The 25,323-nt window shown below is 48.9% G+C and overlaps 6 protein-coding genes across 6 annotated transcripts; 4 read left to right on the plus strand and 2 right to left on the minus strand.

The window, feature by feature from the left end:
- Positions 1-1,044: 1,044 nt before the first annotated feature.
- Positions 1,045-3,994, plus strand: BDW43DRAFT_282230 (thioredoxin domain-containing protein). Its single transcript, XM_032042611.1, has 2 exons — positions 1,045-3,023; positions 3,074-3,994. The coding sequence occupies exons 1-2, from the start codon at positions 1,301-1,303 to the stop codon at positions 3,712-3,714; spliced, it is 2,364 nt and encodes a 787-aa protein (XP_031898273.1). The 5' UTR covers positions 1,045-1,300; the 3' UTR covers positions 3,715-3,994.
- A 471-nt stretch (positions 3,995-4,465) lies between these two features.
- On the minus strand, positions 4,466-6,827 carry BDW43DRAFT_282233 (WD40 repeat domain-containing protein). The gene is made up of 3 exons (XM_032042612.1): positions 6,500-6,827; positions 6,284-6,449; positions 4,466-6,225 (listed from the first exon to the last, which is right to left on the minus strand). The coding sequence occupies exons 1-3, from the start codon at positions 6,535-6,537 to the stop codon at positions 5,101-5,103; spliced, it is 1,329 nt and encodes a 442-aa protein (XP_031898274.1). The 5' UTR covers positions 6,538-6,827; the 3' UTR covers positions 4,466-5,100.
- Positions 6,828-10,460: 3,633 nt separating this feature from the next.
- On the plus strand, positions 10,461-11,911 carry BDW43DRAFT_136850 (CAP domain-containing protein). The gene is made up of 3 exons (XM_032038274.1): positions 10,461-11,351; positions 11,406-11,695; positions 11,754-11,911. Exons 1-3 carry the CDS (start codon positions 10,702-10,704, stop codon positions 11,819-11,821), a joined length of 1,008 nt encoding a protein of 335 aa, XP_031898275.1. The 5' UTR covers positions 10,461-10,701; the 3' UTR covers positions 11,822-11,911.
- Positions 11,912-13,753: 1,842 nt separating this feature from the next.
- BDW43DRAFT_301665 (choline/carnitine O-acyltransferase) lies at positions 13,754-16,410 on the plus strand (the record flags this gene model as incomplete). Its single annotated transcript, XM_032045089.1, has 4 exons — positions 13,754-14,141; positions 14,219-14,248; positions 14,302-16,233; positions 16,283-16,410. 4 exons carry the CDS (start codon positions 13,754-13,756, stop codon positions 16,408-16,410), a joined length of 2,478 nt encoding a protein of 825 aa, XP_031898276.1.
- Positions 16,411-19,349: 2,939 nt separating this feature from the next.
- On the plus strand, positions 19,350-23,802 carry BDW43DRAFT_301666 (putative jumonji family transcription factor; the record flags this gene model as incomplete). The annotated part of the gene is made up of 5 exons (XM_032045090.1): positions 19,350-19,604; positions 19,666-19,763; positions 19,822-20,741; positions 20,797-21,850; positions 21,936-23,802. 5 exons carry the CDS (start codon positions 19,350-19,352, stop codon positions 23,800-23,802), a joined length of 4,194 nt encoding a protein of 1,397 aa, XP_031898277.1.
- Positions 23,803-24,611: 809 nt separating this feature from the next.
- Positions 24,612-25,312, minus strand: BDW43DRAFT_136983 (uncharacterized protein). The gene has a single exon (XM_032038275.1). It carries the CDS (start codon positions 25,247-25,249, stop codon positions 24,728-24,730), a length of 522 nt encoding a protein of 173 aa, XP_031898278.1. The 5' UTR covers positions 25,250-25,312; the 3' UTR covers positions 24,612-24,727.
- Between the last annotated feature and the right edge of the window lie 11 nt (positions 25,313-25,323).

A 25,323-nucleotide genomic window follows, 5' to 3' on the forward strand; every position in this document is an offset into this window, starting at 1 on the left:
TACCACAAGGACGGGCAAACGTGCAGACGAGGAACAGCAGATGGACATACTAGCTGAGACGATTTTTTCTTATTTGAATCCGGAGTCCCAATAGGCTTTACCATAAGCAGTATGATATGCCAAGTCATGAAGACACTGGAATATATCGATCCTCTGACAAGAGATTACAGAAGTTCTGCAACGCTTCCGAGTCGAATAGGTATTTGATCTGCTTGAACATACCCGTTAGCTGGAAAGCTTTCTCCGAGAGATTCTTCTCCTGTACGGTGTGTAACTGTGTACGAGCCTCAACTGCAACTTCTTCTGCAATCGTCCCACACATACGACAGAAATAGTGACTAAAATGTTGACATCATTAGACCTGTATCTCTCGCCCTGTCACGCAGCCAGTTCATATAAATACTCTGAACCTCGAACCCCATACCGGGCCAAAATATCACATTGCCCATACGAGACATTCACACAGATCCCGACAATTATTCAGACCCATTGAAGTTTGACGGCTATCGCGTCCACGATCCAGTCTCTGGTACTTGTAGCAATTAGGCAACTACAGCCTCTGAGACATATTTACCTTTCTCCCTTAGTACTTCTCTTTGTCCTGGGCGATTGATAGCTGCTAGGACCGCGCAGGTTACGTTTGCGAAGAACTTATTGGAATACGATGTACAGCCTGTGGCAGGAGCAGAAGGAATCCCTTCTAATCTAATTGGTCTGGGATTTTTTTTTTTTTTTCCAAACGGTGCTATTATGATGCGTGCGAAAAAGCGTCAGGGTAGTTCAGTTAGTCTTACTTTGAAGTATCTTGCTCTTCGATTCAAGTTCCAGGTCTTGTTTTGTTTTCATACTCTTACAGAGGGCAGAGGATGGTCTTTAGTTCATGTATGTACGTATACTTTCAAGTGGAATTTAATAATTTTCTCGAGTTGTGAAGTGGATATAAATGGATGACTCAGCTACCCCAGTCACATGACGGTATTCGATGCATGGATGACGCAGGACGGGCGACGATCTCCCGGATGCGGGTCAACAGGCCTATCGAAGGCCATCTCTCTTCCTACCCTCTTCCCCCCTCATGGTTCCCTTTGTGTACAACTATTATTTACTAGTAAGTACCCTTACACCCGACTCTCGACGATCAGTAGCTTAGCCCCTTGGGTCTCACTTATTGTGCCAAACTATTCTCTGGATATCAACCCGCCCACTTTTGCCCCTCACGCGAGCGGCTAGACCCGGCGTGTCTTTACACTGCTGCAGTCGGTCAGCATTCACTGTGGCGTGGGGTTCACAGAGACGCAAGATGGCGGCTCCATCAGACATGCATGCGCACGTTCATCACAGCGCGACAGATGCGGGGCCTAAGCTCGTCAACCGACTGCGCGACAGCAGGTCACCGTATGTGAGAGCCCATATGAATAACCCGGTCGCCTGGCAACTATGGGACGCGGAAGCTATCAATCTGGCCAGGCGCTATAACCGACTGGTATTCCTCAGTATCGGCTACTCAGCCTGCCACTGGTGCCATGTCATGGAGAAGGAATCCTTCATGTCGCCCGAGGTGGCTTCCATATTGAACGAATCATTTATCCCAATCAAGATTGACCGAGAGGAGCGACCCGATATTGACGATGTCTACATGAACTATGTTCAAGCTACCACGGGCTCTGGAGGCTGGCCGTTGAACGTATTCCTTACCCCGGACCTGGAACCGGTGTTCGGCGGCACCTATTGGCCCGGACCCAACTCTACCACGCTACTAGGAAATGAAACGATCGGTTTTGTAGAAATCTTGGAAAAGTTGCGAAACGTTTGGCAGACGCAACAGCAACGGTGTCTAGAGAGTGCGAAGGAGATCACAAAACAACTCCGGGAATTTGCCGAGGAAGGAACACATTCATACCAAGGAGACCGCGAAGCGGACGAAGACCTAGACATCGAACTTCTGGAAGAGGCGTACCAACATTTCGTGTCGCGTTATGATTCCGTACACGGAGGCTTCTCGAAGGCACCCAAGTTCCCGACCCCTGCCAACCTAAGCTTTCTTCTCCGGTTGGGGGCATATCCGAATGCCGTCTCGGATATTGTCGGGCAAGAAGAATGCGAGAAAGCGACCGCGATGGCAGTCCATACGCTTATCAGTATGGCACGGGGTGGCATCCGGGATCATATCGGGCATGGATTCGCACGATACAGTGTCACCTCGGATTGGAGTCTTCCTCATTTTGAAAAGATGCTTTACGACCAGGCACAACTTCTCGATGTCTACGTGGATGCATTCAAGATAACACACAACCCCGAGTTGCTGGGTGCTGTATATGATCTAGCCACTTACCTGACAACTTCTCCTATTCAGTCACCTACCGGTGCGTTTCACTCTTCGGAAGATGCGGATAGCTTGCCGTCACCAAACGACACGGAGAAACGGGAAGGGGCGTTTTATGTTTGGACCCTGAAGGAGTTGACACAAGTACTCGGCCATCGAGACGCTGGAGTCTGTGCCCGCCACTGGGGTGTCCATCCTGACGGTAATGTTTCACCTGAAAATGATCCACACGACGAATTTATGAACCAGAATGTTCTTTCCGTGAAAATAACGCCCAGCAAACTGGCACGGGAGTTTGGATTAGGAGAAGAAGAAGTGGTAAGAATCATCCGATCGGCGAAGCAGAAATTGCGCGAGTATCGAGAAAGAACTCGAGTTCGCCCTGATCTGGATGATAAGATCATTGTTGCCTGGAACGGGCTAGCCATCGGTGCACTCGCAAAGTGTAGTGCTCTGTTCGAGCAAATTGAAAGTTCCAAGGCAGTGCAATGTAGGGAAGCAGCGGCAAAAGCGATCAGTTTCATTAAAAACAATCTCTGTGAGAAAACAACCGGGCAACTATGGCGGATCTATCGCGATGGAGGCAGAGGCGATACTCCCGGGTTTGCTGACGACTACGCGTATCTGACCAGCGGCTTGTTGGATATGTATGAAGCAACATTCGATGACAGCTATCTACAGTTCGCAGACCAGCTTCAAAGTATGTTTTCTGTCGAATCCTGATCTAGCCATTACTAACAACTCTACCAGGGTATCTAAATCAGAACTTCCTTGCCTATGTGGGATCGACCCCCGCAGGCTATTATAGTACCCCATCCAACATGACATCAGACATGCCGGGTCCTCTGCTTCGTTTGAAGACCGGAACCGAGTCAGCCACCCCATCCATCAACGGAGCCATTGCACGCAACCTGCTGCGTCTCGCCAATCTGCTCGAGGACGATGATTACCGGCTTCTCTGTCGCCAGACGTGTCATTCTTTCGCAGTTGAGATTCTGCAGCACCCATTTCTGTTTGTCGGGTTGCTCGATGCCATTGTCGGACTAGAAGCTGGCTCACGAAACTTCACAGGCGTTCTCTCTACAACACTTCTACCTGAAACAGGACCCGGATCGTCAGATCGCCTGAACACCAAATCTGACGAACCAACGTCAGTGCGGGACCTAATCGTGCAGAGACTTCGGACAGAGGCCGGCCGGGCTATATCAACCTCAACAACCACCATCTCCCTCATCGACATCCGTCCATCCCACGTGGGAGACTTCGTAGGCAATCAGTCCTTCTGGTTGAAGACTCGGAATAAGTTGTACAAGGACATCAAAGCATCCGAGCCGGCCAAGAACCATATACTAGTTTGTGAGGGCGGGAGCTGCAAAATGGTCGATGTATGATCGTGCAGGTTTCCAGTCCCCATTTCGATTCTAGGGCTCTCGATATTCTTCGAAATTTTTTTACGAATTTGGAGGCTTTTTGCAATTAGCAATTGGTTTCAATCTCTGTCTATTCAAGATGAGATGTCTGGACAGAATGTCTATAATCAGACCCCGCAGTATCAATTAACATAGGGACTCAATCTATAAATTGGAAAATTTGCGCTACATATAAATTACCATGAAATCAACCCTACCACCAAACCACTCAAAGCAAGAGACACACCGCACTACATCACAGTACATAATACATACATAGTAACTCCATAGAAAATCCCAAATGATAATATACGATATGGTATGATATCAGATTCACCCGACCCGATCCGAGTAAATAAAAGATTAAAAAATACATTAAAAAAAGCCCACTCAGCAAATATTAGCTCGCCTCTGTTTCAGGTTGATTAGGCCTGGTAATTGGTCTGTTGATCGTCATTTAGTCTGGAGCCCTTCGGTTGATATGTGATTTTGTGGGGAGATCTTTTTATTAGGTGTATTTTACATTGCTACATACTTTATTTGATTTTATTGAAGGGGTTTTAGGGCTGGTTTTGGGGCTTTTGGGGGGTTTGGATGAAACGGTGGTGGGTGAGTGAGGGAGGGATTTTGGCGATCTATTTCTAATGTTGTATGGGGTGGGATTCAAGATTCTGTGCTTTTTTTTTTGATTTTAATTAAATGATGAGGGGATTGTATAGTTGGCCCATTGGGTCGGGATATGATTACTTTGTAAGGAGTACTGAGTGTTTGAAGGTGTTAATTGGAACAGGATAGATTAACGAGGGACCATCTTGATGTATAACTCTTAGTACTCGGTAACACATGAATTCAAGCTGGATCGCCGAGCTGGATAGAATAGGAGTTTCTCCAAGACGAAATGTCCCTTATGAGAAGCCAAAGCCAAGAGACTCCTTCCCCCTTCTCTTCTTCCCCCGAGTTGACCATTGTTCCTCGGCAATGTATGAATGTGCTTAGGTTGTGACTATGTCTATAGTAGGACTACTTAGTTGAAACCATCAGTCATTGAAAATGGTTCGTTAAGCATCATGAGTCTAGTAATCCTATGAACAAGTAGGCATCGGCGGGTGTGCTTTGAGGGCATAAATCCCGCGTGAGTCATTATAGACATCCCGCACCCCCAAATAAATCATAATTTTTTTTCATCAACAAGCCTAGAAGCTGAGCACGTCTATGTGTCCGTAACCTGGCTCGAACCGCATGTTAGCGGCTGGGTAGAGATCTGGCGAGGTCAAGATGGAGGCTTGCTCGAAAAGGAAAAAGGTAGAAGGGGTTCAAAATCGAACTAGTGCCATCATGGCCATCAGCAGCTGTTGGAACCAGTGGCATCTAGGTAAAGACCCGTACGCAACAGTCCGCGCTCCCCGTTGCGATGACGCACCGATAGCCAGGCTTGGCGCCGTCTTTCTTAGGCATTCCGTTGGTTGTTTCAGAAGTCTCAGCATCGCTCGTGTTGCTGGGTGCCCACCGAATACAACTGACAAAATGCCCGTGGGCATTGTCAATTGTTTTCACCAGTCTCCCTTCTTGGGAGAGATCCCAGCAGCGTATTGTTTTGTCATCCGCGACACTGAACAGATACTTCCCGCTGGGATGGAATACAAGCCCTCTGACCCAATTGTCATGGCCCACAAGGGTCTTGATTAGCATCCCCCGGGAGTCCCATAACTTTATTGTTTTGTCTCGGGCTCCAGTCGCGATATATTCGAACGAACTACTCGTAGGAGGTTTCTTCAAGCCGGCAAGGGTTGCTAAATGTTCATAACTTGCTGGCGGCGCAAACACACAGCATTCAATGAAGTTTTCGTGGCCTAACAACACCGCTTTTGAGTCGGCCGACGAAACTTCCCAAATTGTTGCTGCTTGATCACGACCACCTGATACCAGCCATTTACCATCGAAGGATGGCGACACGTCCCGGATCCATGAGCCCTGTGAATTGATGGCTTTTACACAATATCCGGTCCCGACGTCCCATATTCGGATAGAGGCATCTCGACTGGCAGAGACGAGAAGGTTCCCCGTGGGCGTTAAGAAGCGCACGGCGGAGACGGAGTGGTCGTGACCGGAAAGTGTTCGAATATTCGCGTAATCTTTGCTCGGATCCCACAGCTTGATTGTGAGATCGCTCGAACAGGATGCTAGCAGAGTGTGACCTTTCTGCCCACCAAAATCAAGGCCTGAGATAGCCCTTATATGACCCTTCAGGGTCCTTTCCAGCTCCCCGAGTTCCCAATCCCAAATTTTGATGGTGCAATCTTCGGAACCCGAGGCAAGCGATGTAAATACAGGGTGGAATGCGACGCATGTGACGGCGTCTCTGTGTGATTCGAATACATGTGTTGGCGATGTTCCTGGAAGCCAATTTGTGGGATCTTGGCGTTTTGATCGCGCTGTGGGCGCGGATTCGAGCTCGGTCTGCAAGCTGGCAATCTTGGACTCTAGATCCAATATCTATACAATCATAGGTTATTTCCTTTTCCAACAAGCGCCTATGATATCTCGTCCCTACCTTTCGTTGCAGCCGAGCAACTCCTGTCCATTTCCTCTCCAGCAGCCCCTCATACTTCTTGCTCGTCGCCTCGTCGAAACTATCGCCAATCTGGAGCTCTTCCCGTAGCGCCGCAGAACTCTGGGAAGCATTAATTCGTGAAAGGTAGGCAATTATGGACTTGTGCCTGGTTGCGCATTAGCGGGTGGTCGTTGCGGGCAAAGTGCGAATACCGACAGCTCCTCCGCTTGCCTGCTCGTCAATATTTGGCTCATGGTGGTCACGCTCTGTCGCAAAGCACCTAATTTCAAAAGTAGGCAGCTTAATCTATGGCATCTTTTTCTTGGTTTATAGCGTGATAGGAAGCCGGGACCAGAATCAAGGTACGGAACATCGTAGAGCACATGAATGGCAGAAGTATAGCGCCCAACCGCGCACAGCGTTCACTCCACAATAGTCACAGCACTTATGGATCATGTGACTCCAAACACGCCAACCTTCTGACCGCCCACGGTGATGAGGGGAACGAGCAAAACAAACACAACAACAAAGCATCGGGCACGTGCTCTTTGCCCAAGTCTTTTCAGTAGATTTATAGTAGGGTTAACTTCCAGTGATAAATTTCGCCTGAGCGGAATAGGCTTAATTTAGATTCAAGATTAAATCTCTAACTTCTAAAAGTTAGTTCCAAGGCCATCTATGAAGTTAAGTATTTTGACAAGGCATGCAAGAGACTGACTGTTTAGGTTGTCTGATCTAAGCACGTTACTATGGAAGAATGCTGAACCCTGGCATGACCTCACATTCACCCCTGAGACTAGGCTGCGGGGCATGAATGGTGGAGTATTAGCAATTGATGGCTCGGCTCGCTTGAGGAAACCACCTCACACACACAGAAGGAAACTCTGCCATTGAGCTTTTATGTTATACCTGTCGTGTTGACCTCATATTCTGTGAATTATCCCGGGTTAGACTACCACGACAAGTCCAGGCAGTCTACGGACCGTTTTTTGTCAAGTTCCAGCGGAGCTATTACCCTTAATGGCGCTACTATACCAGCGTTACATCGATAGGGTGCCCAGTGTCTACTGACCTCTTTATTTCAGGAGACAGCTTCAGTTACGTTGCCTCGGCAGCACGGGATAGCTTCATCGAACCAAGAACCCTTCCTCGGCATCGACGAAGTATCCTACTCCGTCATTTTCTCTATGAAGGAGGTTGGTGCCATGCGCAACATGAGATGGCAAAAGGAGCGGAAACCCTAGCCTAAGCACATTCATGTTCCACTTCAGGATGATGATAGCGTATTCCTGTATAGGGTACGTGCAGCCATTATCCACCTGCTCAACTGTTTCTCCTAAATAGCGAGGCTTGGTGGCCATATAGACCCAGACCGAGAGACTCTAGGATAGACGATATTGAAGGATCAGACAATCTTAGACGCTGTGCGGATCTGCGCTCTCCTGTCAAGGAACAAATTTCGATATATCATTCTAATCTACTCACTCCTGGTCCCTCTGTGGACCATCGTTATCCATGCTTTCATACCTATAGGTTAAGGAACGCCTCTATTCCCAAAGCCAATTGACCTGCCATATCTCAACCATGCTCTGTATGCATGAGTAGGATTTTAGATTCTACACAAGGGCAGATTCTTGTCACATGGCTAAGTTAATATGTGATATCCTGCCCTTAATTGGACCACAGCCTTCATTGCTGAAAGGCCACTACTGAGTGTATAAAGTGTCACAGAGTATTATATTAAAGATCACGCATCTCCAGGTGTATAAGGTGGTCATTGTAGGATAGTCTTGTAACGGATGCCTAAAGTCACGATGGTGTTACCAAATGACCCGCAACAGCTGGCGTTGTCTACGATGGGGAACTTGGAAGACCCTCATGACAAACAAACGTTAGTAAAAAGGTAAAACATTATGTTATACAATCCATCGACCGACGGTCCTCTGGAGTCTAGGACCCCTTGTGTGGACACGCTGGCTAGGTCGGAAGGAGTTAGGTCCTGTACATAGCCCTGGAGGACTCTAAATAGTATTATCAATGAGGAATTTGTCGTGTAACTGACCACAATGAACACATCTTTACGACGTCGTTATTTAGGGGGACCCCGGGTTACACTGCATTAATGTAGGGAGGGTATTATATCGTGTCTGTATGTACCATGTATGTACATACATACATACATACATACATACATACGAGTCATGTACTGTGGTGTACATGAATCTCCCCATTCCAATCCTCATCCACGTGGAAGCCATAGATGTATTTATACGTTAAAAACAATGTCTTCGGAATTTTGATAGACATACTTTATCGTATAAAGTTCCTACTACACTAAGAAAAATAAGTTAATTACTCGGGAGACCGACCGCTTGACAGATCATGACAGATCAGCCAAGACAACCATTCTTCCCTAAGATTATAAAAAATTTGCCCGACCAGATCATATCGATGGGTAGCTCGACTCGGCAACGGTACTTGTGACCCGTTCGGCTAGACCGCCCAAGGCGCTCTGGACTCCTGGAGGCAGCTCAGACAAGGAAAAGCCAGTGAGACCGAGTGGACTGGCGTAGCATCAGACCGGAGGTAAGCTGAGGCTAGACGCAGTCAGTGGACAGTCAGTATCCATGGGATATGGGGCAAATCTCCGAGGACGCGGAAGATGAAACAGTAGTGAGCGCCAGAAGGTCTCCAGAACGGAATTAACCCCTGGTTGGGTGGTCCGTTCATTTACCCTCGTGGGTGGCGTATCGGATTGGTCCTTCGTGGTTTGATGAACGGCGTTTCACGGGTTTGGGATGGTGAACTTTCTTCTTGCTTGTCCTTGTTTTAAAAAAAAAAAAATTAAATAAATAAAAATAAATTTATACTCTGTATATGTTTTCATTTTTATACCTGTTCTTTTCTTTTGTCTTCCGACAGGGTCAGTTTTACTCCAAACGATACATTCATTGTTGTTTCTGAATGCCATTGACCAAAAAGGAAAAAAAGTAAGTTGAGCAATGGCAAAACACTGCAACTGGATCTGTCAAATGATCGTCGCCAGTGGGCTTTTGAGAATGGCTCCTCCCCGTCTCAGTTTGTATCCGTACTACCCAGGTTATGGGATATCCATGGCTCTTTACGGGGTTTGTACGAATCAAACTAACGCTACGTTTGTCCACTTCTCTCATTGAGTGGAGTTGCAGGGGTCAAGTGCCTGAAATCTCCATCATCATTCGGTCCAATGATGGACGGTGCCTGCCCCGGACAGTATGCTGATTGGATCAACGGGGCTTAGGGTGTTCCAGGGGCATGGAAAACCTTCCACTCTGTTTCTTACGGCAGGAAAATCATCATCATCTCATCTCCTCCCGTTTTAATATTGAGGGAGAATCTTATTAGATTACGATGGCTATGGTTGATGAAGTATTATCACTCTAATTGCAAATGAAAATTAAATATTATAAAACTTTTAGTATTTTTATTATTATTATTATTTCATAATTCCTTGGTCATGTTACATCATCCTATGGCTGGAAGATTCCTCCAGGAGGTCAACAAGAATGTCGTCTATAGTGGATGATGGACAACACACTATTTCCAGATGATCTCCGGTATGCTTGTTGTGGTTGGGAAGATAGTCAGGGATGAAAGAAAAACCAGACGCTGTCCCAATTCCTAGTTCTCAAACTCTAAACCAATCAAGACTTACTGGGGAAAGCTCCGTGAAAAGAAAGCAGTCATCATCGTTATTCTTTTGTTTCCTTTAAAGGGTGTTGGGTAAAAGATAAAACCGGAAAACCCCATATGAAATAAATCAATCTATTACCATCACGTCCCATCTAGAACCCGTCAATCCTCCCTCCCTTTTAATCAGCATCACAAAAGCCAAGCTCACTCCCCAGCTCATTTCCTTTGTGTTTAATTATCCTAGATCGCGCGGCCCCACTTAGACTTGGAAGACGACGCCCGTTGGGGGCACTCTCTCTCCTTTCCGTGATTAAGGTCTCCATCTACGGTTGTTTTACGCCGTCTCCCGCTACTATATTATCACTTGTCTTCCCTCCACATCCTTTGTCTCTTCTCCCCATTGCTGGTCTCTCACGCTTTCTCTATCACTTCGCCACTGGTGCACTTTTTTCACTCATTCAAAAAGTGTTTTCCAAGGCTGTCACTCTTTTGTTTATACTCACCTTGACGGAAAAAGCGTACATACAATCCCAATCAACCTTCCTTTCCCAACACCCCTCTCACCAAGTTCAATCGCAGTCGATCTGCCTGTTGTCAGACTTGTTTTCTCCATTCGTTTACATTCGTCGGTCGGATACCTTCCCGGAGAAGTAGTTTATTAGATCCAACGCAGTTGACCTGTGAAGACACCTCTCGCAAATCAGCCACAAGATCAACCAATCGTTCAATCCTTCCCAACAACCAAGATGCGGTCTTCGTTGCTTATGGGCGCTCTTTGCGCCGCCGGTGCGATGGGTAATCCACTCGACAAGCGGGCCTATACCACTGACTGGACCATCGTCACGGTGACCACTACTATCACCGCACCTGTTGCCCCTGTTCCTACTACTTCGATTGCCCCTGCTCCTACCACTTCGACATATGCTCCCGTCCAGGCCAGCCCGGTCTCGGAACCCGCCTCTAGTGTGGAGCCAGCAGAGCCCGAAACGCCTGCGCCAGCACCTGTGGAGCAGAGCTCGTCCGCGGTCTTTGTCGAAGTTCCGACCACTACGTCCACTACTTCCACTCCTGCGCCGGTGGAGCCTTCTACCCCTGCTGTGCAGCCCACGACCACTTCTGAGGGCGGTGTGGTCCCAGGAGCCGAATCTGCTTGGACTTCGGCTTGGACGTCGGCCTGGACGTCGGCCTGGACCTCTTCTGCTAGCCAGCCAACCACCCTGGCAAGCACCACCTCCAGTGCCAGCGGCGCTGCCCCCACAAATGATTACCAGTCCTCCGTCTTGTACAACCACAACGTCCACCGTAGCAACCACTCCTCCAGCTCCCTTGAGTGGAGTGCCAGCTTGGAGGCAAGTGCCCACACTCTCGCCGCCAGATGCGTTTACCAGCATGACACGTAAGGACCCCCATCTTCTCTCGTGGAGAATAACATGTGCTAATGCCTCCGTAGTTCCATTGATGGTGGTGGCTATGGTCAGAATATTGGATATGGTGTCTCCTCGGGGAAAATTGGAGAGATGATCACCAACCTGATGTACAACAACGAGATGGGATACTTCGAGTCCCTGTATGGCCAGGCCAGCCCCGACATGAGCAATTTCGATGCTTGGGGTCATTTCTCCCAGATTGTGTGGAAGGGTACGACTCACGTTGGATGCGCTACAGTTACCTGCAACAGCCTCGGCAACGTCGATTCGTCCGCGGCTGTGCCTTTCACGGTTTGCAACTACAGCCCAGCCGGTAAATCCCAGTCACCCGTTGCCATCAAGAAATATTCCGATGACTGACAACTTTCTAGGAAACTATGCCGGCGAGTATGCCACCAATGTCCTTCGCCCCCTTGGTAACGCGATGTATGTTGCTTAAATTTTGAGAGCTGTTTTCGCCACGACTGTGACGGGAGATCACCTTGTGGACGCAGCGGCAAGAAGTTCACTCTTGGGTCGCCATTGAGTTGATGGGATTGGGTATTCACAATGGAACCCAGGTATCCAAGATAAGATAGGTGGCTATACTGGCTGAACTTCGCCCATCAATTGCGCAAGATGCTCGCCTGGAACCGACCGTCTGCGAATGTGATATTTATGAAACTCGCAAATGGAGATACGTCTGGCTTGTGTCAGCTTCTTCTTATTTTTGAACTTCATTCTGTCTACTCCTTTTTGACTTTCTTCGAGACCACTCCCCGTTTGCCCATGCGGATTGAACCCGACGCGCAGGCCATCCAATGGGGTGGAATTCTTTTTTTACTTTCTCTGTGAATATTGATTTCTGCCTTGTCATGGTACACCAATGGCAACAACATGAATCATTTGATTCCTTTTATTTTCGCTTCACCATTTTGCCTTGGTGTGTTATTACGGGCGTCTTGACGGAGCATTACTGATGACCAAAAGCTGAATGATGAGACTTTCTACGAAACTGGCTAGCCGCGGATCGTAGATTGTACAAGTAAAGCCCCATTTAAACTATCTGTCCCTGTCACCAGTACTAATAGGTAGGTAAGGCGAGGGGTAGTATTGGTAGCTAGTGATGCCAACCAATGAACGGTGGCTGAAGTAATCGGAATCCACGTGACTGAGCCAAGTGGAGATTAAGTTCCCCACAAGCAGAAGTATAGCTTGCAGTAAAGGTACCTTTCGACCTCGCAGCCCAGCTCCCTTCGTCCGAAACGTCATCGGGCAGAGAATCCGCCCTAGTTCGGGTTGCAGAGTCAAGTGGTACCGCAGAGTCTATTTTCTCTGTCACGGTAGTGGTGAAGACGATCTACTCTTCGCCCTTGGCTGTCGTCGTGGATCGCCACCTCAAACGAAACGTCAATTCGGAGTTCCATCGACTAACATTCTAGATCTGCGTGCCTCGTCTTCAGCCAGTGTTAGTCTACTGCTACTGTCACTGAACTGCCATAGTCTAGCGTATACGCGCCAATCTCTACATACGCCCATTCCTTCCTTTCTGGTTGGAAGGCAATATTTATCCCGCCTCTCGCTCCGGTCCCCGCCACCTTGGTCTTCTTATGACGACAAAGACGGAGACGCGGGAGTTTAACAGAGCCTTGATCAGGGCAATTATATCAACAATTATAACAAAAAGTGTAGCACCAAGCATAACAACACACCTTACCTCACCAGTGTTCTTTTCGCCTTTCTGAATTTTAGGCAATCGTTCGCTCGTCTGTGCGACTGCGACCCCACACGTTCTATATATCTCTTGGCGGATCGCGGAGCTAAGTAGTAAAACGACTAAGCTTCATCATCCGTTCCTCCGATACCACCTTTTGACCTAAGCGTCGGCACGCTTACGCCGACGGCAGTCCATTGTGGTTTTTTCCCCGACTAGCAGAGCTCGATCTATTGCTACTGACACTACTTTTCTTATCCTTTGTAAGCGTCCCTTTCTCCGTCCATAGGCCCTAATTTCCCTTAGCCCGGACCCGAGCACATGTCTCCCCGCCCTCTTCTTCTGTCGGACAGCGGGGCTATAGGACGGGTATACTCATATCCTGTATAGTCCTTACTTATATTGTCTTTAACCCTCCCTCTGTTTTGTATCTATAATTTGCCCTTGGACTTGTTCTGTTAGATTGCCTTTCATCATCCTCGAGACCCGCTGTTAGTTTCTATCCCGTGATTGACACTGGTCATGCGCACCTAGTCAGAATCCATGCCCTCATATTGCCTGCAAGATTGTCACTATTTCTACCGTACCGCCTTGCGCCTATTGTCTTTACCTACATTCCTCGCTTGTCGCTACGCTTAGTTGATCATATAGTGGACGTGGATATCACTTGCTGACACAATGTCTTACTCGTCCATCGCAGTTCGTCACTTCACGGCCCCCAAGCCGCTAGGGGAGACAATGGCCTCACCTCGCTCTCAGCCTCCTCCTGAGACCAAGACCAAACCGACCTCTGTGGACGGCACGAACGGTCATAACGTTGCCTTGGAACAGCCAAAGAAGAAAGGGTCAACGTTCGCTAACCAAGACTCCCTCCCCAAGCTTCCTATCCCGGATCTAGAGAGCACATGCAAGAAGTACCTTGAGGCCCTGTCTGCGTTGCAGACGCCGAGGGAACAGGAAGAAACAAAAGCTTCTGTACAAGACTTCCTCAAGTCGGACGGTCCCATTCTTCAGGAGAAGCTAAAGGCCTATGCGTCTTCGAAAACGAGCTTCATTGAGCAGTTCTGTAAGTATTCCTGCGAAGAACGAGGAAGGTGGGGATGTTCCATGTGAAGCCAAGCAAGAGCTAATCTTGCGCTTCAGGGTATGATTCTTATCTGAACTACGACAGCCGTAAGGAATGCCCATTGTCTCACGTATGATTTTCAACATATTGACCAGAACAGCGGTCGTTTTGAATCTCAACCCATTCTTCTTGTTAGAAGATGACCCTACGCCTGCTCGGAACAACCAGGTTACTAGAGCAGCATCGCTCGCTGTATCGGCCCTATGCTTCGTCCGAGCTGTCCGACGAGAGGAGCTCGAGCCTGATACTGTCAAAAAGACACCGCTTTGCATGTATCAATATTCTCGACTGTTCGGAACGGCACGTTTACCCACCGACAACGGGTGTGTTATCAGCCAGGACCCCAACGCCAAGCATATTGTCGTCATGTGCCGGGGTCAGTTCTACTGGTTTGATGTCCTTGATGAAAACCATGACCTGATTATGACTGAGAAGGACATTGCCCTCAACCTTCAGGTGATCATCGGGGATGCAGAGCAGACTTCGATCCAGGATGCCGCCAAGGGAGCTCTGGGTGTCCTCAGTACGGAGAACCGCAAAGTGTGGTCTGGACTGCGGGATATCTTGACGAAGGATGAGGGCTCGAACAACGCGGAGTGTCTGAACATTGTTGATACAGCCCTCTTTGTTCTCTGTTTGGATTATACCGAGCCGAGTAACACATCTGATCTATGTGCCAACATGCTCTGCGGCACCAGTGAAGTGGTCAAAGGTGTGCAGGTCGGCACGTGTACTAATCGATGGTATGACAAGCTTCAAATCATTGTGTGCCAGAACGGAAGTGCCGGAATCAACTTTGAGCATACAGGTGTAGATGGCCATACGGTGTTACGCTTTGCCAGTGACGTCTATACAGACACGATACTTCGCTTCGCAAGAACTATCAATGGGCAAGCTCCAACTATGTGGGCAACTACTAGCCCCGATCCGGCCAAACGTGACCCTCAAAGCTTTGGCAATGTCAGCACTACACCTCGCAAACTGGAGTGGGATATGCTTCCCGAACTGAGCATTGCCCTGCGATTCGCCGAGTCCCATCTCGCCGACCTTCTCAAGCAGCACGAGTTCAATGTGCTCGAGTTTGAAGGGTATGGTAAAAATTTCATCACATCGATGGGATTTTCGCCGGATGCGTTCGTGCAGATGGCGTTCCAAGCTGCGTACTATGGGTTGTATGGCCGCCTGGAGAATACATACGAACCAGCCATGACCAAGTTCTTCTTACACGGTCGGACCGAGGCGATACGGACCGTCACAAACGAATGTGCCAATTTCGTTAAAACTTTTTGGGGTGAGAACCCGGCCGAGCAGAAGGTGGACGCATTAAGGAAGGCGACCGAAAAGCATACAGCCACCACCAAAGAGTGTTCCAAGGGGCAGGGACAAGATCGACATCTCTACGCATTATATTGTGTCTGGCAGCGGTCCTTTGAGGAAGAGACTTCCTCTTCTGGCAACAGTGTAGTAGGCAGTTCCAACGGCTACTCCAGCCCCGTCGAGAATGGTTCTGCTATCGACTCACCCAAGTCCCCGTTATCGGAAGATGGCTTGTCCTCCACGACTAGTTATGGTTTGCGCGCAATCCGTCCAGCACCACCTACGCCCGCCCTTTTCAGTGACCCGGGTTGGGACAAGATCAACAACACCATATTGTCAACATCGAACTGTGGAAATCCATGCCTTCGCCATTTTGGTTTTGGTCCGACGTCTGCGGATGGGTTCGGAATTGGCTATATAATCAAGGACGACTCGATCTCATTCTGCGCCTCGTCCAAGCACCGTCAGACCGCGCGACTGCTGTATACACTAGAGTCGTATTTGTTTGAGATCCGGAAGCTACTACGCGCTACCAACCGGAAGACGACCAGTCCGCGGACGAGCCGAGCTCGGGAGATGGAGTTTATCGCTGAGCGGCTCCAGAGGGATCACCGTCGGGGTCGGCTCGTTCGGGGTGATCCTGGGGCAACGCACCGGGGTGCCGAGACGCCAACAACAGACAGCGGAGAGATAGAAGATGATGGCATGGGTGGATGTAAGTGACCTATTCATTCAAAGTTGTACAAACACTAACGGCATACCAGACGGATTCTTCGACGCGGGAATGCTATTACATGCACTCAAAGGCTTGAGTGTAGACCGAGAGCGAAGCGGAGAGAAACCCGAACGGCGTCGGTTTGTTGGCAAGAAATTACGTCTGAATGAGTATTGATATATTCTGGCCTTGGCAAATTTTTACATTTATTGTTGATACATTTGCGATATCCATATTTAGAGCGAGATACCAATACGATTACTTGTTCTTCAACGCTAGTTCTTGTAGTCTGGTGAAACCCTTGGCTTGTGGTAGATAGAGTAGATGTCGTATCATCAACGAAAAATCATATCATCTTTTGAGCCAATGAGTGCGTACAGTTCAATGCATCATGGGAGAAAAAGAAAACAGAAACTTTCAAGTTGTGCCAGGTCGTATTAATATAATGGACCAACCAGAAAAAAGTCATCCGCATACCGAAATCATGGAACATCAGTGTTCAAGCCACCAACTTTCTGCCCAACCGACAACTTTTCCGGAGCAATTGTATACTAAGTTAGTTATCTTGTCGGACTTACATAATAGCGCATCAGCAGTTATAGTACTCGGGTGTCTCTTTTCTTTGTAATTTATATTTATTTATTTTATGCTGTAACTCGCTTGAATGACTTGTTTCCTCAATGGTAGCTTGCTTTATGTGAGGCACTGCATGTGTGGTACGTATGTATGTACAGTACACTCTCCTTGAAAGTTGAGAGGGGTATGTCGAATGCTTTATTTGATTTGATTTAATCTGGGTTGTATTAGTACTAGCTGTGGGAATACTGGCGCCATTGATTGTTTTATTCTAGTCCTTTTTGATTCTGGTATGGTACTCATATGTCCCTACGTATATATATATATATATATATATTCTGGTCGTGAGATTGACTCAACTTCCAAAAACGCTCCATATCTGCCGTAACTTTGCTGACCCGCATGTGCAAGTCATGCAATAGGGATATATGCATGCATGTATTTACTTATAATTTGTTATAGTCACCTTAGGGCGTTTTGATAGACAAATCGATATATTTTGATACCTGGGTCTTTGAGCTGTTCTGCTGATCTCTACAGGAATAGTAGCTTGAGTATTGGTGAGTGAATTAATGTCCTGTACATGATACCTGTCCAATATTTTTGTTTGATGTTCTTTTCTTTTTCTTTCAATTTTATTTCTTGTGATGGATGCGGCTACTGCAAATGCGAGTCACTGTAGAGGACATTCTGTATGTAGGGTATGACTCAAATGAGACGCTGTGTTTTCCTGGGTCTAAAATCTGATGGCTTCAGGCAATCCATTTGGTGATAATATCAGTCCGATAACAGTGCCAGGTAGATGGGTCTCAGTTCCATGGCAGAAACGTATTTTATTCCTCTACACACTAGTATCACTATCATGCCACTCAATTCGTCTATTTGATTTTACCTGTACATGAGGTAGTATCCCTCATTAATGTAGATGATTGGAAAGGTTAGAAAAAAAAAAAAAGGCCAGCCGCTTTTATCACCGGCTAATTAATCAGTCTCCAATCAGGGAGTCTATCGGTGAGATCATATCATCCACCGGCCGATCAGACCTCCTTACAAACTGACTTTAGTCGCCTTCTAATCCGTTTCCAAGTGCTCCGTTGATGTATCTAGTGGTAACTTCTTTTTCTAGCCGGTCCGCCGGTATCCGAATTCCCTAAAATAACAAAATCATTACTGATTGATAGTCGATAATGGGTGTTGTGCATTTTGATTGCACAGCCTCCCGTGCTGCTTGTTACAGCGTTTTGTGTAGACCGGATCCCGTGTAGTATCTGACCATTCCTCCCCATTACCCCGTTCGGTCAAGTCATGTGGCGCACGTGATCCCTTTGGCGACCGCTGATTCCGTCGCTCTGGCGGAAGTGTTCCATCCAAGCTAACGTAGAACCTAACTAACCTACCTCCATTGTATATGTATCCTTGCGTCAATATCGTTTCCCCGTCAATCATCTTTCCTGAGCACCGTTGCTGTCCTTCTTTGATTAGATCCTTTGACACGCGCTATCTCTCCTCGGACCGCTCGTTTGGATCTTCAAGTTGGTGAGTGCGGCTTTTCTTTGTTTCATATGAGTGTGTCCCTAGTTCCGAGAACCGGAGACGTGCGGTGATCTGCTCGCGGCGGCTTTGGAAAAATTACAGTACCTCCTTTCCCATACTGTACATGGTTACCCTCAAGGCTCAGGCCATCGCTAGCTTGGTGCCTTAAAAGTTCTTTTCAGGCGCTCAGGCTGCTCATCCGCCCATCCGCCCATCCACACTGCAACTCTCCTTCCAATAATCATTTTCAACCTGTTTAAAGGGTGCCCACCTTTCCTGCAGCCTACCAAAGCGTCGCAAGTCAGACCATCGTGCTCTGGCCGGGCCCACACTACACCTTTCGATGTGCTGCTGGTATTGGTTCTGCCCGTCCCTGCCTTTCTGCTTCCTCTTTCCTCTAGCGTCCCCATCGCCTTCCCACTAGAAGATCCTGCCTTCGCATCGCTGGCGAACTAGCGCCCTCGTTGCTGAGCATCCGCTGCTTCTTGGTCCTGCAACACGGTAAATCTACTCGTTCCAATCCCTCAATCTGGAGGAGGGGTTTGCTTGCTTGCTTCCGATGCTGGTGATATCGATCTCATCCTCCACTTGTCAATCTCTCTCTTTATCTATGTAACTGTCTGTTACCTATCTTGTTCCCGTGATATATCTTGTTTTATGAGTCGCCGATGGTGATTGCCTTTTGATATACCCAGCAATTCGTTTTGAAAAGCTCGGATCAACTATTATATCACGCCCCCCTCAACACATTCCATTCACTTATCCGGCCCCCTTTTCTTTAGCTGGCTTCTTGAAGTGAATCCTTAGCACATATACTGAACTGAAAGAAAGCGCTCCATCATAATAACATTCCTACAGAAGAGCAGCAATCTATTGTTTCTTAGCGCCTTCTTCCCCGACCGCTGGGAATCCTTCTTTCGCCGTCGATCAGCGGTCGCATCTTCCGACGACGGCACCCACCTCGAATCGCGAACTGTCATCTTTCCATTTTTCCCATCGTGCTTGAGATGATGGCGACAGCGCTTGATCAACCCCTTTTCGAATCCGTCGCGGGTCCTGCGACTGCTACCGCTTCGATCACACCTCCCCATAGCGCCAACGGCAAGAAAGAAGTTCCGGATGGAGTTCCATCTGAGCTGTCGGATCTGGAGCTCGACCCCCATGCCACCGGTGCTCCAGAGGTCGCATCAGTAGAGGGCGAGGAAGAAGAACTCGAACCGGACCACTACTACGGTGGCGGCAAGATCCCGGTGTTCAAGCCAGTGAGTTTGCTCTCTACCGGTGTCGAAGGGTTTCGATGATGTCACTGACGACAAGACCTAGACAATGGATCAATTCCGTGATTTCCAATCATTTATCAATAAAGTTGAAAAGTATGGCATGAGGTCAGGAATTCTTAAGGTTATCCCTCCTAAGGAATGGTATGTTTCCACGGTGATTATCTTCCTTGGGTCTGTTCCTAATTAACCCTTGTTTTAGGCGTGATTCTCTCCCAGCCCTCGACGAGGCCATCAAGAAGATTCGGGTGAAAAATCCGATTATGCAGGAATTCCACGGATCGCACGGAACCTACACCCAGGCGAACATTGAGCGACAAAGATCATACAATCTGCCTCAGTGGAAAGGACTGTGCGAAGAGAGTAGCCATCAGCCTCCTGCCCGCAGAGGTGAAAGGCGTCGGAATCAGGAGCGAGTCGCTCGTACTGCCCCGTTGTCTCGGACCCAGACGACGCGATCTGATTCTCAGAAACGTCGCCCGGGGCCGGGCCGTCCGCCCAAACGATCCAACCAGGTCAAGGTGAAAGAGGAGCCTTCAGAGGTGAATCTTGAAAAGATTAAGCCCGAGGGACCCCCTACCCCCGTCTCCCCTGAGTCTAACCCCGTTGAGACGAAGACAGAAGAACTGAGCGACGGCGAGTCTCTTCCCGCCCCTAAGCCAAAAGGCCGACAGCCTAAATCGGTCACGTCGCGTAGAAAACATAACAAAGGCGACGCGATTGACTATGTGGATGAGGAGGCTTTTAAAGACTTTGACTACCGCATTCATGACAGCGAAGAATACACGCCGGAGAGGTGCGAGGAGCTTGAAACTGCCTACTGGAAATCCTTGATGTTCAACAATCCTATGTATGGCGCCGATATGCCTGGATCCCTTTTCGACGAGAATATCACAACTTCCTGGAATGTCGCTAAGTTGCCAAATTTGTTGGATGTTCTTGGGCAGAAAGTACCTGGAGTCAACACTGCGTACCTCTACTTGGGCATGTGGAAAGCAACTTTTGCCTGGCACTTGGAAGATGTTGATCTATACAGTATCAACTATATCCATTTTGGTGCACCCAAACAGTGGTACAGCATTTCACAAGAAGATGCTCCCCGATTTGAACAGGCCATGAAGAGTACGTTTATATCGTCTGACGAGGCGTAGTTCAATGCTGACTTTTACACCCTAAGGCATCTGGCCTAGTGACGCGAAAAATTGCGACCAGTTCCTTCGTCATAAGACTTACCTCGTTTCTCCCAATCTCCTCAAGTCTCAATATGGTATCACTGTCAACAGACTCGTCCATTACGAGGGCGAGTTTGTGATCACATATCCCTACGGATATCACTCAGGTTACAATCTAGGCTACAACTGTGCCGAGTCGGTCAATTTTGCGACCGAGAAATGGATGGAGTACGGTCGCGTCGCTAAGAAGTGCCACTGCGAGGCTGACAGTGTCTGGATCGATGTCGATGAGATTGAGCGTAAGCTGCGCGGCGAATCGACACCAGAATACTATGGTGAATTCGAGAGTGACCTGGATGAAATGGAGGGTGCCTCCGACCTCCTTACGCCCCCACGAAGTGTTCCAGAGAAGGGTACTCGTGGCCGAAAACGAAAGCATGACGGTGATTTGACGAAGACGAAACGCATGCGAGCCAACGTTGAGGTCCCGCGGAAGGTTCCTTGCGTTCTGTGCCCTAACAACCTGGATTATGAAGACCTTTTGCCTACTGAAGATGGGAAAAACCACGCCCATCGACGCTGTGCGCTGTATACTGAAGAGACCAGTATTCTTCGCGATGAGACTGGCAAGGAGGTGGTGTGTGACATTGACAAAATTCCCAAGGCTCGCATGGGCCTCAAGTGCCTGTTCTGTCGCGAGGTGCGAGGTGCTTGTTTCCAGTGCAATTTCGGCAAATGCACACGATCATACCATGCCACCTGTGCACTTTTGGCCGGAGTCCAGGTGGAGCAGGGTGAGATTGCCGTGATCGCGGACGACGGTAATCATTACTCAATCCCTAGTGTCGACCTCAAATGTAAGTATCACCGCCAGAAGAAGCCAAGCTGGATGACAAGCGGGGACTCGCCCGATCATGACCGCAAGCTCATCGGAACGGCCCAACGGATGGTGGCTGGGGATTTGGTGCAATTTCAAGCGGACAAGGAGATCAATGGAGCAGTTGTTCTGCAGAATCGACCTGAGGAACGGACATTGTTGGTGAAAGTTCTTCCTCGAGGGTGAGTTTTTGTCCGGTTGTTTGGAATTTTCCTGATTGGGAAAACATGACGCTGACCCCTGTTACTTTTTTCCCTCTTATTCTAGAGACGTAATTGAGTTACCATACCGGTGGATGTTGGTGGTACGGCGGAGCAACTTCTCTCCCTTGGCTCCAGGAACAAAACCACTCCCTGCCCACTTAGCCCGGAAACCCGAGGGCCGGAAAGAGTTTGAATCGGCCCTGCCAGTGGTTGGCAATCCATTTGGCGATGGGCGATCTCCGTATCAGTGGGCCGAGTTCGAGACTGTCGACACGACTAATCACCGCTTTGCCCCACCACCGGTGCAGGTGAGCTTGAACAAAGGTGACCAGATCTGGTATTATCTGGGCCAGTCATCCACCGAATGTAGGGCTCAGTATACGCACAACCCTAGCGTGCCCGTCCACAACCCGCGGTCGAATTTCCTGGACAGCGTGAAGTCCCTTGGCGCCGTGATGGCCCGTCTCCCCTCTTACCCCCACCGCCATCTCCCTCAGTATGCTGCTGCCCCTCCTCACCACCTTTTACCTGCTGCTGCTGCTGCTGCCGCCGCCACCACTGCCGCTGCTGCCTCCCGCCCTTCCCTGCTGCAGCGACCTCCTCTTGCCCCTCCTCGTCCTCCTTCCTCTGCCCCTTCTGCCGTTACTGCGATGCCGTCAGCCTATCGGTCCTTGCCCACTCAATCTGCCCGCCATGCTCCGTACCCTCAGATTGCCAAGACACATCATCAGTCACACCACCTGTCTCAGCAGCAATACAGTCCGCCGCAACAACAACAACAATCACAGCAGCAGCAGCACAGCCACCATCTTCCCGCGAATACCTTTGCCAATGTTCGGGAGCTCATTGCTCGCCGCCGTTTGGCCCAGATTACCGATCATGCCAATGTCTTCGCCGGGTATACTATCGTCAGCCCGGAGCTAGTCGTCGAGACGCTCCTGGGTCCCATGGGCTCCGTGCCGCCGCCCAGTGGCCTCGAGAAGCTGGAACTCGCCATGGCTCAACAACGGGTCCAACCTCGCGCTCCCGACGGAACTTTGTTACCGCTACAACCCCTTAATATGCGATCTGAGGAGGTGACCCGCCTGTTGCAGATGCTCCGGTTTTCCCTCGTCAGTCACCGCGATCGGCTAGATGTGCTGCAGAAGAAGGAGACGGAAAATAATAAGCAGGAGAGTGCTCAAAAGGGTAGCGTCGCTGCCACCAAGTTGCCTCGCAAGTACGCGTACTTGGAGCAACAGCGTGAACAGACGCCGACCGTCTACCAGTCCCCGTATGACATGCCTTCTGGGTTTACTGAATATGCCCAGAAGACGTTTGGGTTGACTCCTTGCGAGCCGGAGCTACCTAAGCCCTCCCTGGCTAATGACTACTTCGCTAGTCTTTCCCCGGAGGACCAAGAAAAAGTCTTGAAAACATGTGGCAGTTTTGTGCAAAGGGCCATCGAACGGTCCACGACGCACAGCCGTCAAAGTTCGGCATCCAACCTCCGACTCGCATCGGCGCTCGCTCAACAAACGGAGAATCCAACGATTGACATAACCACTGTCGAGGATATGCCACTGTCGAATCTGGACTTCCCCCTGCATGCGGATTCTCCATGCTCAAGTTTCAGTCGGTCGCATCTGCGTTTCCAATCACCCAACGAGTTTGCCGGTCATGGGACAGAAGTCCACCACGATCATCACGATTTGTTTGGTGACCAACAGGCCAATACGCGGTTTTGGCAGCATGGACCTTGGGCTGCAGGCGATGGGAACACGCCCAACGAAGAAACTCGACCGTTCTTCGGACCCCACGAACGTCTGAAGCACGATTATGCATCGTCCGACATCTCTTTGGGACGAGGACCCGGCTCATTGCATTCCGTGGACATGGCCGGGTTCGGAATGGACGCCACGGACGATATCTGCGCCGTGCTTAGTCCCTGAACTAGACGATCCTTGTTAGCTCTGTGCACTTGCATACCGGTATAACAGCATCATCTTCATGTAACGATTTGATTGACGACTGCATGACTGGGCGTTTTAAAGCTTTTTTTTTTTTTTTTTAAATTTTTTGATTTCGTTTTTTGTTGACCCTCTCAGATCATTTTATTTCACGACGGGGTTTTGACGCTGGCTGGCTGGTTGCGACACAGCTGAGGTCTTACGGCGAGGCCGTGGTTATTTATTTACGTCCTTCTTGACCGTGAAGGTGGCCGATGTACAGACTGGCGGATGTCGAGAATCCTTCTAAAGTGGCGGTGGGAAACACTCGCCAGGTGGCAGGACCCGTCGATGATGCCCAGACTGGGCCACTACCGCCCAAGAAGACCCGCCCGACCTGTTATTGACGATATTCCCCATCCTCTTCCATACTACTTTCCTCACCACCCCCTCCCCCTCTGTCTATGTTCATGTCATTCCTGTCCGCTTTCCCTCGTTTTTCTTTCTTGGGGAATTTCGGGACTTCGATCTTTGATCGAAGATACTGGGCCTACTTTCGCCCTGGACTGCGAACTGCACGTACCACTAGAGATTCAAAAGAAGCAAAAAAAGAAAAACCCCACAATTTCAAAAATCATCTCCGAGCGTCCTGTTTCCATCATCATCCCCTACACGTCATGCCCGCCCCTTGTTTGATACCCCCCCCGAGATTTCCCAGTGTTTCATCACGCTCGGATGTTTTCATATCCCTCAACGGTTCCCACTCATTCCCCTCGTTTCAGACATCCCCACCCTCTTACTTCTCTCCTTCTCTGGCGCTCATCCCTGTCTTTGCCCCGACCCTGTTTTAACTAGGACTCAAGGTCAAGTGGTCCCCCGTTCTCGTGTGGGAACCGCGGGATAGGACAAATAGCGGATGTGGCAGCCGTCACTTTTCTGAGTGACAGTCGCAGATACATGTATGTTGGAATGACAGCTGTGAATGGAATGTTTCCAAGAAGGTTCTCCCTCTGTAGGATCGTAGCCCTTTCGTAGAACTGACCAAATTCAGGTAAGAAGGAAAGGGAAAAAAGCATAAATATATGTAAATATAAAAGTATGGAAGCGGTTCGGCACCTGTCGCGGTCCATAAAAATGCCTGGGGAGGTTCTTTCATCCCCGCATTTCGGGAGCTTCTTGGGTTCCCGGAAGTGCAACTCCACCGCATGTACCACAGTACCACAGTACCCTTAAACCTTGGCTCTGGCAATACGAGGTGAATCAGATGTCTGCCTGATCCTCCAATGTGGTGACGAAAAACCGTTTGTAAAGTCAGTGTTATCCATGAAAGGGCGTAAAGGAGCCCAGCTTCTACGACATTAATTAACAAATTCTCCGTAGACTTGCATACTCTGACAGTGGTACCTTTCCTGCAAAGTATCCCTATTCGGCATACACATGCAACATACATTCCGGAGAACCGGTTGATGTCATCCGGCCCCTTACTGACTAGAGTGAGACTATGTTATGGGCTCCGGTGTGGAT

The sequence above is a fragment of the Aspergillus alliaceus genome, assembly GCF_009176365.1.
Source record: "Aspergillus alliaceus strain CBS 536.65 unplaced genomic scaffold BDW43scaffold_34, whole genome shotgun sequence".
NCBI lineage: Eukaryota > Fungi > Ascomycota > Eurotiomycetes > Eurotiales > Aspergillaceae > Aspergillus > Aspergillus alliaceus.